The 17,306-nt window shown below is 37.5% G+C and overlaps 1 protein-coding gene across 2 annotated transcripts in view; it reads left to right on the top strand.

Moving 5' to 3' along the window:
* tmem132e (transmembrane protein 132E) overlaps positions 1–17,306 on the top strand; it is a 247,991-nt gene that overhangs the window by 226,645 nt on the left and 4,040 nt on the right. For both annotated transcript variants that reach the window (XM_043240650.1, XM_043240649.1), the window contains exons 6-8: positions 3,211–3,416; positions 7,420–7,696; positions 10,899–11,093. In XM_043240650.1, coding sequence (XP_043096585.1) covers positions 3,211–3,416; positions 7,420–7,696; positions 10,899–11,093 — 678 coding nt within the window. The remainder of the gene's footprint in view (positions 1–3,210; positions 3,417–7,419; positions 7,697–10,898; positions 11,094–17,306) is intronic.

The raw sequence follows: 17,306 nt of genomic DNA, 5'->3' as shown, positions 1-17,306 counted from the left end.
CACACATTCTCATTCTATCTCAGTGCTTAGCGAGAGTCCTCACTGCACACATTTTTAATACAGCAAACACATTTAGACACGGATAGCCATGTAGAGAACGCTGAAGCCATAATTAGATGAGTCACATACCTTGACGGTACGATGCAGTCAGCGTCTGAATAATGTGTATAATATATAATAATAGCAAATGTCATTTTATTATCTTCTGCCTTTAAAGATGATGTGAGTATTTTTAAATGAAATGTTAAAATCATCTGTTCAATCAAAGGTGAATTGAATTACACCGCTTTGATCACATTTACCACATCACTGTCATATGAAATATATGAAGCAGAAGGATGGATTATTCATTATTATTATTAATATTATTATTATTACGAAAATACAGTTTACTTTGGCGCATGTAATTCTAGTCAAAACAAATAAGCTGATAATTAATTCAATCATTTTGTAATAAATCATTTCATTAAATAGATATATCTTTTATACTGATATACTACAGATTTTAATTTGATATAAAAATATACATGATTTTGTCTACATAAATTAATAAAAAATTAACAGTAAGCAATATTTAAAAACAAATGATATTGTACCAATATATTGTGCATTTGTAATTTTATTTAATTAAGCACCCTTTCACTGTGAACACAGTATAGCTTGTTTCATGTACATTGTTGCCTAAATTTAGCTGAGCTGGAAACACTGTATTTGCCAATAAGAATTCAGGACTGGAAGTCTCCATTTTATACCAATATTTTAAGTGCGAAAGCATTCTATTTGTTAGAAGCTAGTTGTCATATTCCATTAAATCGTCAGTTCCTGCTTCAAGCTATAGGCAGTATGTTCGTCTTTAACCATGTATAGTCAGCCTACGCATGATACCATCAACACAGATAAAAGTGCATCTGCTTAACTGTGTGACGGCAGTCTGGATGGTGGAGGGTTACAGGGGGTGCTTCTTGGATTAAATACAGCTGGCGGGTGTGTTGAGCTGGAGGCGTCTCAATGGGCGGCACTATCCTGACCTCGCCCCAGCCACTCCTCTGGAACCATGCAAGGTGCCAGGGCAGATTAGTGACTCTGTGGAACTCTGACTGCCGGCTGGCACGTAAAAAGTACTTTCAGCTGGCCCCTGCTGGCTAGTGACGCCCACAGTCCTTAACTGCTTTTGACTTAAAATTATCCATCCAAGTTTATTAGAAGCCCCAGGAGCATCTGGGTCAAGACTGAGCTCACATCAACAGAAGTGGCACAGCAGGAACACATTTATGAAACTGTAGAGTGCACTGGAAACCAGACAGGACAGGCTCAACACTGCAGACTACTGCTGCTTTTGTTGTTTGCCACCCGCACATATTGATATTAACAATAGTGACTGTTTTATTTGGGGTTGTTAGTATTGCTAGTTTCTCACACTCGTGTCATTCATTTTCATTCTTTCTTATGTGGCAATATATTGATATCGAACGTAGTGATTTACTGATTTATTCTAAAATGACATATAGATTTAACATAGTTTTACTGAGAAAAATAGAGTGTAAGTAGGATTGATCTTGGTGGACTAGATCTGCTACACTGTTGCTGCAGAAGGTAATGTGAGGGAGAACCTTGGGGAGATCTAGACAGGTGGTGCTGGGGAGGTGGAGGGCTAAAAATAAACTCTTATGGCATGCAGTACTGAACTGGACCAGGTTGAGTAGTACAGATAGATAGTGGTGGAGATTGACAGGAGAGCATAAAAATAAAGAGAAAATACAATAATATCTTCCATACTATAAAAAAATTAGGTTACAGGATTCCGAACACCTAGATATAGGACAAGGAACTGTTTCATTTATACATGAAAAACGCTCTCTGTACCTCCCCCTCGCTGCTGTTATCCTCTCTGCACTTTTACCATATGTCAGGTTTTTGCTGTAGCATGATTCATAGGGTTTTTTTCCTTTTTTTTTCTCACTGAATAGCAGTACCTTTAAAAAAGAAATGAAGTGGGCAAGCAGAGTTTACCCGCAGATTCTCCTAAAGGCTACTGGGGAGAGAGAGCCATCTCTTCTGATCAATTCTCCATATTGATGGTATGGATAAGAGAGGGAGCTGTCTAGCAAGCCTACATATTTTATTACACAGATATCCCCCACTATGATGAATCTCCAGTCTTGGATAGACTGCAGCTCCTGACCTCCATTTGAGGGAGATTACGTTCTCTGATTACAGTGTCAGCTGCCGTAGACCCCTAGATAAATCATAGATGGTACCCCAAAGCAAAGCTTCGGCTATCTATTACAGTAAATAATTTATTATTAAAGACTGCTGAGTGCACATATGAAATCTGCTGGCGGACCGGAAGGAGTAGTAGAGGAAAAATTGGGTGCTGTAATGAAATTTCAAGAATTTGAAGATTTAAAAATGCATGTGTGTTGTGTTCATTAGTGTGTCTGTTTGACTGCTTGGAAAAGAAGACAAAATGCAGTGAATAACAACTGCTTCTTTGGGAGAAAAAAAACAAAACAATGCCTCAGGAAAAAAGCTGTCAGACCCAGTTCCTATGGGTTGTTATTTTAGGAAACATGTTACGAGTAAAAAGACCTCTTTTGCTATTAAACATACTTTTGAATGCCTGTTTTCCTTTATGCTTTTAAGAGTAAATCAGAAAGACACTTTAACCCTTTCTAATTGGTTAATTGGTTTGAAAGAAAAAGAATAATAAAATACGCCTGTCAATTGAATGTGTTCATTTAATGCAATTATTAAATTACAAAAAGAAAAATATTGCAAAGAAACATTTTGCCCATGCAGTGCTGTAAGCTAGCCGGCATTGAAAAACACACTTATAAAATTATTGTGGAGACGTTAATGGATGCGTTCTTGGTTTAAAAAAAAAAAAAAAAAAAAAAAAAAAAAAAAGTTATTAACATAGTCGGGAAATGCATTTATAGCATGGTATCTTAAAAGTATGTTGCTCATTATGCAATGCAGCATAGACTATTAGGTAGTAGTCTGCTTTGGAGCCAACATCAATTTGGGTGGCTTTTCTTGGCAAATATTGATATGTGATTAATTTTGATTTACTCAAATAAAAGTTTTAATTTACAGCCCCACTTCAAACTGACATCCACTTGCAGTTGCCCGTGAAGAGCTTTTATATTGCGCAGCCTCTCCAGAGAAGGCAGTGAAAGCAATCAAATCTCTCTTTGCTCTCCTCAACAGGTGTCCATGAACTGTGACTATGTGTTTGTGAATGGAAAAGAGACGCGTGGCTCCATGAACGCTCGGGTGGTTTTCAGCTATGAGCACCTGAGTGCCCCTCTCGAGCTCACAGTCTGGGTGCCCAAACTGCCCCTTAAAGTGGAGCTCTCAGACAACAGACTGAGCTTCATCAAGGGCTGGAGGGTGCCCATCTTGCCCGACCGCAGGTAAGATACGTCACTAATCTAAGCGTACAAAATACTTGCACTCTGACTGCTTTTTATGCATATTGATTTCCCTGGTAGCACTTCTAGTCCATGTTTTCTTTTATATTGTTGCTTGTTTATTTCGATCCTCCTAATACTTGTGGCTGTTATGAGGGTGATAAAACGGTGTTATAGTTTAATTAGAGGCGCTGTTAAAAGCTTTAAAGCTGGGTCACTAAGGGCTGTGTTAGTTGCAAAACGGCTATAGAGCTGATGCCGCATGAGATCCGAATGTCATTCTTCATAAAGTCCATTTACTGAGATTTTGACGAATTGAAGCAGCGGTGTTGTCACACAGCGCACGACAGAATACGAGCACAGGCATTTTTCATGAGGAACCTCTCCAGAATTAATCATGGTGGAAAATATTTTGGTAACTCACTAGTATCATTATTGCTCCCTTACAGAGGTCTTTCTTTTTTGATGTAAATCTCTAATTAAATTCATTCAAATGGGCCATTAAAATGGAAATATGATCTGATTCGGTTATGCTAATCCAATTTGGTAGCAAATCGTCAATCTACATCTAGCCTTCGTGTAGGGCTGGCGGCGTGACGCATGTACCATGCAACGGAAGAAAAAAGTCAAGCATTAGAAATTAAGCAGTAGAGATTTATCTATGACATGTTCGTTCCTAAGCAACATCGGAGCATTTAAATACATCAGAACAAATTAAAATCACTTATTGAAAAAGGTATTTATTCCCATCAACCATACAGTAAGTCAGCTGGGATGCATCCAGCTCGCTAGTTTAAGTATAGATAGTGCATGACGCTGATGTATGCAAAGCCTCTCAGTGCTGCGATATTTCTGCATTTTTCCCTGTTTTATATGGACAACACACACACACACACACACAATACAAGTATGTCGTTAAATTTGCATTTGACCTCAATCTGAGTGCCTTTGATTTAGCTTCCTCCCAGGACCCCAAGATCTCCATGGCTTTGTTCACACATACAATCTCTGTGTGATCAGATCAAAATCTGATTTGTTTTCCACTTCCAATCTTTATCCCAGTGTCTGCGCTGGCATTTTGCAAACGAAGAAATCCGATCTGGTAAATTCATCCGGTTACTGTAGTAATGACTTACTAGTCATCATGGCACCAAAAGACAAGACAATAGCCGTCGCTGTGGAAAGAAAGAGACAATAACAAAAACTGAACATTTGGTCTCTGCTCGTATTCATCCTGATATGGTGCATAAGACTTAACAGGGTACCAACTAATCCTGATTAGTCTCCTGATTTCTTTTGGTTCCTTTTTAATTAGAATAACTTGAAATAAAAAAATGTTCAGAAAACAATGTGTGTAATCTCTGGAAGCTTATACATTTGTGTGGATGACACTAATAGCAGACCTACGAAATCAATTTGTTTAGGTGAACATGAAACAGAAGTTTCACTCGTGTTGGAATACGTAGTTTATGGGAATTATCCAAACTGTAAACTGTATTTTCAGCCCAATCTCTCAGAAATTCATGCATTTTTTGAGGTGGCTAATTCGCACGACCTCGCTCGTTCAAATTCATTACTTCATAAAATACACACAGAATTTTTCTGTAGATTTTTAGACATTTTTAGGTTTTCGAAAATCTTTGCATCTTTGAATCTTTTGCAACATTATAATTATTTACCGTCACGCAATTAATTGCTGCATAAGAGTATGATTTCTCTACGACAACAAGAAAAAGAAAAAAATCTGCCTTTACACCACTTTTGAAAGGTAGCATTTATAAAATAAGCGAGGTCGGTTTTATTTCAATGCCGGCGTTATTGAGAGTTCTAAGAAATATCCAGTATATTATGAGTTAAATAAACATGTCTTGTTTGTGTGGATAATGGCCATTGAAGCCCTACTGGTGGATCTGTGGGAAAAGGAGAAAAGAAGAAAACTGCGTGAGGCAACACGAGCATCAAAGCTATTCCTGTACTATTTACACATTTATGCATATTCTGTGTATAAAACCACTCATTTGTTCACTTATTCATAGTGAATTTTGCATGTAAGCGGAAAGGAACAAATTCAGACACAGCGGTTCGGCTCTGTTCTGTGTGTTGACATTCCATCCCAAATGACTTTTTTTATTTTTACTAATATTATTAAAAAAATCCGATTTAACTATTCGCGCTGAAATGTATTTTCATGCATCAGATTATGATCAAACGAGCAACCAAATATAAATACACCACAGGACCCGCTGCCTGTTTTAACAGTCCGTTATTGTTATTTCTCTTTCCTCTGCTCTGTCCATTTCGTTCCGCTACATTGCCCAATGTTGAGACGTGTCAGTGAGCAGGTTTCTTGCATTGGCCTTCTACGCAGATTGATCGATATAGCTCACTAAACTGGTGAAACAATGATGTGTCCGCAAAACTGGACACTGATTTTTATTGGATGAGCGGGTTTCCGTGCATGAAATCTCCAGTCCTCCCGACATCCTAATGAGTTCAAGCAAAGCTCCGCATCTGAGGTGTGTTCCTCCGCTCTGAAACTCGTATTAACCTGCATGAGGAGACAGGAGAGTGCAACTGTCCTCAAGAGCACAGAGTGCTTCTATCTGCCAGGTTTAGCCCTCTTCAAGAGCCTCTTGTTTTTCACCTCCATGGCAACAAGAGCTGGTGTTTAACTCAGAAGAGAGCAAAGCGCTGATCAACAATTGCTTTCTACTTTCATGCGCTTCTCCTTCTGCATTTGTGTGCCTGTCAATCTTTCGTCGTGGCTGAGAAGTAGAGTCTCCTTACACGATAACGCAATGCTTTACATTCAGCTCAATTTAGGCTAATCGATGGGCCGGACATGCTTTGTCAGTCAGAGGCAGACAGCTGTCTCTACAACTCCAGTTATCTGATTAATTAGTTGTGTGTGTAGAATGGGAGAAGTGGCGTTCAGCTTTGAAGATCCACCCAGCCCTCGCCCTGCTTCCTCTCACTTACTTCACATGGTGTCATGCTGCTGAGGGAGCAGATGAGATAGATTGAATGTGATGGTATGTGTGAGGCATGCAGGAGTCACTGATGCAAAAACTCCTTGAAACGGGTCTCCAGATGATGCACTTTCCGATGCTGGAATTTCCAAGAAACTTCGTGGGGGGGGGGATTCACTAAAAATGGAATGTTGTTTTGAAGCCATTGTCTATTATTTTAAGACGTTGTGAACTTATGAAATGCTAATTGATTAGAAAATGAGACAAACATGCCACGAAATCTGTGTTAAACACATTTTCAGTCTTTGATGCTTGTTCTTATCTTGTCTTGTGCATAATTTGGAGACCACTGGATAAGTAACTCACTATAAATCTATAGAAAATGTGCAACACTTTTAAAAAAATTAAAACCAATAACAACAAAAAAAAGCCATAATAGAAACTTAAATAGTTTTTTTGTGTGCTTTGTATTTTGTTGTTTTTCTTTGCTTTGTGCATTGTGCCGTGTGCTTTGATTTTGATTTGAATTTGTGTTTTGTTTTGTTTTTGCTTTATGACATGATATTACATGCTCATCAGTCATGGTTTTCTTATTCCACTGAAAAAATATTTTTCCTGGCATCATCAAACTTTCATTAAAATTTTATAACTTGCTCCACCTCTGTAAACAACTTTTCTTTTCAGCAATCTAATTATTTACAAAAAAATTTTGAAGTTTTTGTTTGTTTGTTTGTTTACAAATGTGCAAGTCACCTTCTAAATTTAATATTGATTTCTCTATTATACAAAAACAGTGGTTTCGCATAGAAATATTTCTGTGCTTTTCCAAAAAGGCAAATGTTCGTATCATTTACATCAAGTTTCCAATTAAAATTGAATGCAAAAAAACTTAATAAACAGTAAAATACTAAATTATTAGCACATGCTGTGTCTGTTTTTCCACAACATCGTTCTTATGAATGGAAGTTAATTGAACATAAACTCTAGACTGAATCTATAGTAATTCATAATAACCTTATTCTTATTCATTTCCTCAGAACTGCCAGAGACAGCGATGATGATGATGAAGATGACCGTAAAGTGAGCAGAGGATGTACACTGCAGTACCAGAGAGCCCAGGTTAAGGTTCTAACCCAGTTCCACACAACCTCTAGTGAAGGCACAAACCAGATGATCACTATGCTGGGTCCTGACTGGCAAGTGGACGTGACTGAACTGGTCCAAGATTCTCTGAAGGTGGTGGATGCCAGGGTGGCTGAGCTGATGGACAGGACGGTGCTCGTGGCCAACGAGCTAGGATCATCCACGCTAAAGGTAGAATACAAATAAAAAACAGATCATATAAATAAAAGACGTGTGGATTAATGGGTGGACAGGCGTATGGATGAATGATGTGTTTTGGTGAACTTTTAATGCCATATAAAAATAAAACTAACTAACCTACAATTAAGTTATATTATATAAGCTATATTACATTCTCTTCATCCAATATTACTGGACACTGGTGCCTACTCATGCTTCTATACCTGTCAAAACATAATACAAAGTGTTTTAGGGATAATTATTCACTTTCTTTTACTGTCTCATATAGTCAAGTATAAACTTTACTTTCAATGACTTCTCCGGTGTTATACTTTGGTGAGAGCAGGGGGACTTGTTCTGATTTATTTTTTGCTTTTTTTTTTACTTTATTTTGTTTGTTTATTTCTTTTTATTATTTCTTTTTGCTTTATTTCATTTTTTCTTTTTGTTTTGTTTTCTTTTGTTTTTAAACTTTCTTTTGTTTTTAAACCACTTTTTTTGCTCTCTTTTTGGTCATTCTCTGATCTCCAAGTCTCACGATAGCACTTTTAGCATAGCTTAGCATAGATCATTGAAGCTAGACCAGTAGCATCGCGTACAAAAATGACAAAAGAGTTTCAATATTTTTCCTATTTAAATCGTGGCTCTTCTGTAGTTGTACTTTTCATTTTCTGCTGTGGTCTTTGCTAAGCTAGGCCAGACCCAGATATCAGAGAATAAGCCAATTTCCAAAAAAAGTGGGGAGTTCCTTTAAACAGACAGATTCCTAATAATATAAATTTAGTTTATGGATAAAATCAAAATTCGTGTCTATTTCAAACTCTTACAGTGGATTAATGAAGTTAGCTCTGCTGCCTGTGTTTATCTTTTAATGCCTCTTTAGAAAGCTATTCATATGCATATTTAGTCCCAGTAGGCTGTTCAGAAACTGGGATGTTTAGAAACAGAATTATCTGTGTGGTAAAAAACTTCAGTGGTGTTAAATTGGGAGAATCGTTCTTGAAAGTTTTCTCTCCTTTGAATCAGCACACAATCAATTCATTGTGTCCAAACTGAGGGAGTTTTGATTGTTCGTGACAGCTTGATCACACCTCTCTAATAGCGTTTTCTGTTGTTTGCCTTCAGAAAGTGTCTGTTTTTCTCCATAAACAAATTTGAGCATAAAAGAAAAAGTTTGGTAATTAAACTTGGGGAAACTGCAAAGGCCATTAATAATTAATGGCCAATGTAGAATTGGAATGTTTTCACTGAATGTGAGCTGAAAATAAACGGAACTGAGCACAGAGAAAAAGCAAAGGCAGAAAGAAAGGTATGAATAATGTTGTTTATAACTCACACCAGGGCTTTTTTAGCTTATTTGGTGGGTCTTTGATCTTCATCTGCCACAGTGTTCATCCTCCACCCGTCACTTTGACCTAAGCACAAAGACGCACAACCCGTAAGCTTTGAACGTCTCTCACGACACATTGGTTTTAGGATCTTATGAACAGCAGAAGGTATTCTTGACCATTCTTAGCATCAGCTAAGCTGTAATGGCCCTGTGAACCCATGTACGTATTTTCTATGACTTAATTGGCTTTCCAGGTCTACCAAGTACAGTAATTAGGTTTTGGGGGAATAGGCAGACCCTTTTTAGCCTTTGAGCACATTCTATTCAAGCATCCAAAGCTCTGGTTATAATGCAAACATCAAAAGCTGGTATATCAGCAAGTATAATAAAACTAATTGCAACCGCCTGGATACCAAACAAATGAGCCATTCTGGAAAGAATTCGTTTTTAGTTCCTCTTTTTCTATCTGTTACTCCTTTTCTCTCCTTCAAATGTGCTTTATCTTTGAAGCCTGCCTTGAACGCAGGAAATAAAAAATGCAGGAACAAAACAGTTGAGTTCAATTATACATTCATCTGGTTTTCCCCACGGTCTACATCCCCTTTCCAGCCGGAGGAAAGGAGATGGGATTGTATAGGACTGGATGGTCAATGAACTGTAACAGACTGCTCCAAAACATTCGTGCATTGGGACCCAAACAGTGTGCATCTGGGACGTATGGGTCGCAAGTCTAGGCTGGATCAGGAAAAGCCTGGGTTCAGCTCCCTGGCGCCTACCGCACACCAAGAGAGCGCCGTGTGCTTTAGTGAGAGAGAACTGTAAAATGGTTGGATGGGATTTTTATGCCAAAAGATGGCTGAGAGTGGCCACTTCACAGGCGAAGTATAATCAACAGCATGGCTAGTTCATAAACCTACATCAGCGTTGAGGGCTTTTAGCTGGAGATGGGTAATTCTGAACAGGCAAATAATAGCAGGTTGGATGAAAATGTTTGCTGCGAAGCTCGAAGTTTTTTGAACACCATTAAAAGTCATTATGGACTTTACTGGGCTAAATTATCAAGAGAAAAATTAGCCTTGGTCCCTCCTGCGTGGTTAAGTGTAATCAGCTCTGCAATCTTTTTGTTCTTTGTTTGGAATGGCTGTAATTGAAAAGAAAGATAATAAACTTTAATTTTGACATTTCCTAGTAGTGTCAAAGCAAAAATAACTTCAGTTTCTGTCAACATCTTTTAGTGTTCTTTGCTAGTCATAATTCTTAAAACTTCTGTTTGTCATGGAGAGACTGAAGAGTTGGCTACTGGCAATGGTTCAGTCTGTTTTAAAATTCATCCAAGCTCTATGTACTTCTCCCTCTGATTATGTCTTACCTTAGGCAAAAAACACTCCACGTAGGCTGACTTGTTCTTGTCTTGCAAAATGCGGGTTCAAGTTAGTCTTCCTGAATTATGAAAAGTGAAAAACCATCTCTATATTGCAGCTCGTTTTATTAAACTTAGAGCTTTGTGACTCATGGGATTGCCAGGGTCTCGTGGTTCAGAAAAGACACACAGGAAAAAAAAAAGAGAATATCTGACCCTCCTAGTCGTGCCGCCTCACTTGACTTTTCACTTGGTAAGTCCCTGGTGACCTTTAACGGTGGTGGGAGGTGAAGAAACTGTGACATAATGGGTTTGAAGTGTCAGATGGAGGATTTATGTGGAGGCCGAGTGCTGGCCGTCCCCTGGAGAAAAGGTGTATTTTCTCATGGTTCCTTTACTCAGTGTCTTGAAAATGTGGGATTATCCGCTAAATGTTTTCCTTTGTGTCTTCACTCCTCCCCATGCTTTATTCTATTTAAATTGTCTTTCTTACTGTAAAATGCGTCATGTTTTGTTGGTTTCAGGTTGAATCTCCACTGGCCGTGGAGGCGGTGCTGGGTGAAACGCAGTTCTCTGTGGTAGACGATAAAGTGTCCATAGTGGAGCTACGTGTTCATGCCATCTCGGGACTGGCACTTAATCTTCAACCAAGCCCTGGCAACAGCCATACTATGGTTGCCAAGGCAACTGGCCTGCAGACTCTCTCAGCTCTTAAGCAGGTATAGTTGATTGCTTCATTGTTTTTTTAATATCTTCTGCAATAAATGACAAGCTGTCTTGCTTTATTGATGGTATTTTGCTAAATCCCTTGGTCTTTTTTTCGATAAGAACTTTTTAATGACAGTCTTAAAGGGGTCATGATGTTGCTAAAAGAACATTAATTTGTGTAACTGATGTAATACAATTTGTTTATGTGGTTTAAGGTAAATCATTATTTTCAATATACCATACATTATAAGCCACGCCTTCCGAAACAAGTCGATTTGTACAAAGCTCATCGTTCTAAAAAAGAGAGGTGTATTCTGATTGGCCAGCTATTCAGTGCATTGACAAACAAGCATTATAGTTCACTGCTCATAACTTAGTAAGTAGCAGATTATTTTACTAAGAAAACGTAACTTACTTCAAGGTTGTTAGTCAGAAGTGCCACAGTTAGAATTTCCCCGTAGCCTTTGTGCACAGTTGGCATAGGCTGCTACCAGGTTCAGGAAATAGTCCTCTGTAAATGTGCTGAACACACTCTAATTAAGTTATAAATGAAATTTTAATACTGATTTCTAGTTGTATCCTCTTTTGGAAGCACAAAGAAAGTAGTGTAACTTTCACAACGACACACAGCACGTCCAGCAATACAGCTAGAATAATAACTTCACCTTTGTCCTTTGCATAAACATTTGGGCATTGTTATGAAAACACGCCTTCACTTTGTGATGTCACAAAGAGGGGGCGTTTAACGAGCCGTTTTAGGGGGGTGTGTATAAGTCATAACTTTTATAAAGAATATCTCTCAGACTTTAGTCTGAAAATCTTTACAGATCTGGCCTGCATTTGTAACCTGCACCTGCAGATTGTTTTGATACCGACTGGTTGTAAAATAGATTGGTCATGACAGCAACAGTTACTCACAATTACTTTGTGGGTTACACTTCATTTTATGTGTTCCATTCAATCGTCCGCAAAGCTTTTAAAGGATACTCAATCGCAGATGAGTGCAGACGAACGAGCTCGACACATGTGCAGTACCACCTACTTCACTTGCGCTGTTTCAACATGTGTGACTTTCTGTGAGCCCTCCTGATAACGAAAATAACGTGATGCGGACTACGCACAAACCTGCTGGACTTCCTCTCACAACTGAATCACAACAGGATATATACTGAACTATACGCAGCTAAGTCAAAGTTAAAAGTACAACTTTATATGCAACCACAGAGAACTGTAGACTGTATTTGCAAATGTATGTAAATGCATTTTTAGGAAATATTCGGTGTTACATATTTTTGCATATTTATGTTAAGGACAAGATGTTGCCGTTGGACCAGTGTTTGCTGAGATGTCATTAATGGGCTTATGCAAGTCCTCTTTTATTTACTTTAGTTATTTTTATCCGTTGCATCTTCCACATGTGTTTTAGCAAGGCGGCCTGTGTTGCAAGTAGGTGAATGAAGATACTTGCCAGGTTATGTGTCACTACTCGGCTTTATTCTTTTAAAACCTGGATACCACCACATAAATGTGGCTTTTTGCTGATGACTGTCCTACTACAGGATTTAAAACACAGAGTTAACAGCTCACTACCAGTTCCAAAATACACTGTAACAGTCTGCCTCAATTCCAGTTTCATTCAGTCATCAATTCATTTCTTACATTTTTTGACTATACTCTGGCCCACCATCTAGTGGCGCAAAGTTTTTTTTGGCCTGATGCCATACGTATTTGCCAACCTCTGCTCTAAAGAAAAAAGGAAAATTTGAAATCGCCATCATATAACCCCTTTAAGTTATGAACGAATGTTTAACAAGACTGAAGACTCTCCTTAAGGTTCTCAAGCAAACATAGTATAGTGGTTTGTTTCTGATGCAGGTTTATTATCAGTAACTAAAATGACGACTAAACCATTAAATACCAACAATACTTAAAAAACAAAGTAAATGACTTTTAAAAAATGTAATTTATAGTTGCCAAAATATATTATTTCTGTTCCTTTTTTATTTCAAAAAATTATAATATATCAATACTACTGATACTAACATAACACTTGTATAAAAACCTCCACCATCTAATAATCTTGACCAAGACCAGTTCACTGTGGCCCCCATTTGTGAGCAGACCAGCCAATCAACTCCAAAAAAACCCAGAAACTACCTATAAACCATATAAAACCATCTTTTTTATCATTATTATTATTTCTTTTTTGAATTAATACTATATTATCATCGGTTAAATTTATACTATATTATCCTTATGAATTAAGACCCACTGAAGATGATCGTACAAAGTTGTATATTCTAAATTGAAACCCTACAAAAATGATTCAACTTGTTTTAACTCAGGAGACACATTGAAGAAATTAATTTATAGCCTACACAACATAAAAACTTGTATCTTCTTAAGATTGCCTGAGTATGATAGCATCATTTATCATCATACCCTCTGCAGCCGAGTCCAGAGAAAAGCTCTAACCTTTGGACCCTTCCTCTAATTACGCAAGTGACATTTATGTGAAATTCCTCCTTGTTGCTTAGGTTCATTCTGCTCATGAAAAGTTAAAGTCTGCCTGAACTTAGCCTCATATTGATGATTCGAGTCTCCATGAAGGTTATACACCATCGGCAAATTAGCCTCAGTTCAGTCTTCCGGCCGGCCTTCACTGCTTTAATAAAGCCTTGTTTGGCATTCAGACATATTCAAATCTCCTTTAATATCAGCACACCAAATGAGCAGGCATCTTGCTTAATAAGAAGCCACCGCCACTTCTGTTCAGTGCCGTTCTGGAGTGTCATCAGGGGAGCTTCGTGCGGTTGCTGTATAATCTTTTCAAAGCATTAATTGGAGCACATTCGCTCGCGTTTTCCAGCGAGGACCTTGTATGCTGCCATGCTAATTTATACAATGTCTTGGGCAGGTCATGGAGCCCTGCCGCGAGAGCTTGGGGCCCTTTTTCTTGCTCTGTACTTAGCCTGTGACCAACATTCAACATCAGACGAGGGTGGCTGCTTTTAATTCATGCATTAAAATCCAGCGGTTCTCCCCCGCTCTCTGCTTCACCACCTTTGGTTTTAATTAGCGTAATGTATCAGCCTAAGTGCTTGTGGAGACTGTGCTATAAACATCACTGATGACCCTCCTCCTCCTCCTCCTCCTCCACTGCAGCCTTTCCATCATTTCAATCCTTCAGTGCACTTACCTACTTCACCTCTGCGGTCACAAAATAACCATAACTTTGTGACCATTTCTGCCCGCAGTTGCGTTAGATTTCTTGGTAACACTTTACAGTTCAGTTTGACAGCGTTTGTTAGTCGTTGTTCTAAAGCATGGACATAATGTAAAAGTTAGTTAAAGGTTTAGTAGCACTTTAGTTTAGGGACTAATTCTTAATGTTAACTAACTATTACCTACAGCTTTTGTTTAAAGAAACTCCTAGTTTGCTGCTTATTAATAGTTATTAAGGTAGTTGTTAGGTTTAGATACCGGAACAGGATTAAATATGATCACGCAGAATAGGACATTAATATGAGCTTTCTAGGTACTAATAAAAAGCCAATATGTATGCCAAAAAGCAACTAGTTATAGTTCCAAAAATTAATATTATCAATTTCAAGTTTAAGCTAAAATGAACCTAGATTTTAACAGAGTTAATTAATAATATTAGGTCCCACTTTAGCTTGAGCACCAGTTTTCACTATTAACTAACAATTAACTACAACTTTTGCCCCAGTGAACTCTTAATTACTGCTTATTAGTAGTTTCAGTAGGATTAAAATTTAAGATTAAGGGATGTTAAATACGTTTGTGCAGATTAAGACGTTAATGTGTGTTTTATAAGTACTAATAAACAGCCAGTATACTAGTAATGTGCATGCTAATAAGCAACTAGTTAATATGAGAATTGGTCCCAGATGAAAGTGTTATCCTATAATATTAGCAGTTAGTTCATGTTGATTAGCATGTTGATATTATATATTGAAATGTGTTAATGGTAACACTTTATTTTCTTATTAGTATGTACATTACTAGAATATTAGCCATGTATTAGTAATAATTAAGCATGTATTAATGCAGTATTCTATTCATAAGCAGCAAATAAAATTACATAGGGAAAAGTATTGGTAAATAGTGAATTAGTGTTCCCTATTCTAAAGGTAATTACCATGTTAATTTATACAAACTAATGTAATTTAATCAGTATCTGTAATGATGAATAGTCACCTATAGCTATTAATAAATGCTGTCAATGCTGTTCATAATTGCGTTAATCTTAACAAATTGAAATTTCTTACAAAAAGTGTTACAGATTGTCTTGTTCTTTCTTTTAGACTTTAGATGTCCCTTTTCTTTGTCTCACCGGCAGCCTTAAATAATTGATTTTGCTGTATGCTGGTGTAAGCGATTATTCTGTTTCAAAGTTCCAAGTGTCTTGGATGCTTGAACATTTCACTTCTGTAGTTTGTTACATAGAGTGAATCTGAAATTACCTTCAAGAAACATCTCACTTTTAACAGTTAGAAATTTAATGACATATCCATGTAAAAGTTACAGTGGCATCTCCCAAAGACTGAAGCGTCAAGAATCAAGGGCCATTCGTGATTGATGCCATTTTATTTAGTGGCTAGAGCGATCTCGAAAGGTCCACGAGGACAACATGTCGTCTTCAATGTATTATTCAGATCATGCATATCAAAGACTCTCTTCATCTTGACAAGCAGCGTTGACAGAGCCTGAGCCCGAATGTCAGAACAACCTTGAAGTTAGTGACGCGACAGAAGAGTTTTTTTGCAGCCTCACAACAGACCATTGCTGACTCGAGGCAGATAAATACTTCTCTTCCTGAATATAAAAGCAAAGCAACACTTCATTTCTGACTAAAAGCACTCTGGCAGAGTGGTTTCATTTTGTCTGCCTGCCAACAGGTGTACGGTGTTGTGCTGTTCCTTTAGCAGAGAGCAAAGCAGGAAGGCAACTGTCAAGCTTAGGCTTGTTATGAGGTGACAAGAACACAAGCGTCGCGCCAGTTCTATTTCCCCTCAGCCTGTGTTTCAATCGGTCAAAGCATGCAAGCCCTTCTGATGTTAGCTGCATGTTACTTGCTAAAGACAGTTGTCTTGTATAGACCAGTAAACCTTAGTATTTTGAAAGTCAGGAGACGGCAACACTCACAGTGTTGATATTCTCGCTATTGTAAAGTGAAATAAAAAAGTAATACTTTAGATTTGGGAACACAACTAAGGAAGATTTTTACCTGAACAAATTACTAGTTTGCTGCTTTTTAATAGTGAAGTAGTGGTTAAGTTTAGGTATGGAGTTCGATTAAGAGATCTAAAATATGGTCATAAAGAATACCGCACTAACAAGTGCTGTATAACTACTGATATGCTAGCAATATGCTTCTATTAAGCAACTGTGAGAATAATAGTGAGAATGGCTCCTTAAAGTCTTAACAAAAGTTGTGTAACATTTTAGCGTTTGAAACCATGTGCTATGCTAATGCTAGTTCTGATTTTACATTGAGTATCCTAATAGGGGGGGATCAAATCACATATGAATCATGGTTCACTTTTTTAGCAATTTTCATCAATTCACAAATTAAGTTTTCTAGTTAATACAATAATGCAAATAACAACATGATGTTACAACAAAACAAAAAAATTACATTACATAAAATTTAATTTATCAACAGGTTGGATATAAACAGGTTGGATAAGATGGCTGATAGGAGCATGGCAAATGATTTGCAGATCCTGAGCATCACTGACAAATTTTGAAAATGTGTACTGCCACACCATAGTATACGCAGAGTATGATTGCAAATCTCGAAAATAAAAGTTAATAAGTGTGTTTTTATTCCCTTTAGGCATTCAATATTACATGTTTTTCCATTCTGAACATGGTATTCAGATTCGGGCACATTCCAAATATTTCATATTTATTATAAAGTTAACAGTTAAAAGCATACACTGATTTCTTGAGTCGGGTTGTACCCATATAGCCTGGCGTGTTTTGTATCAGAATAATAGTGTGTTTGATGTCCAGTGTGCACAAAAAAAATGTGATCATCAAATGTGAAAATCATGAACAATTTAAAAAAAAAATCATGACCCCAAGAATCAATATGAAATGAACCACGACGTCCCAAAAGATTCCAACCCCTAGTGGCTACACATTTTTGAGGATAAGCACATCAAAGAACACAAAATTATTACCCCTAGCTCTTG

Source organism: Puntigrus tetrazona, chromosome 5 (assembly GCF_018831695.1).
Source record: "Puntigrus tetrazona isolate hp1 chromosome 5, ASM1883169v1, whole genome shotgun sequence".
Lineage (NCBI taxonomy): Eukaryota > Metazoa > Chordata > Actinopteri > Cypriniformes > Cyprinidae > Puntigrus > Puntigrus tetrazona.
Note: the sequence above shows the minus strand (reverse complement) of the source record. Positions and strands in the feature narration are given on the sequence as shown.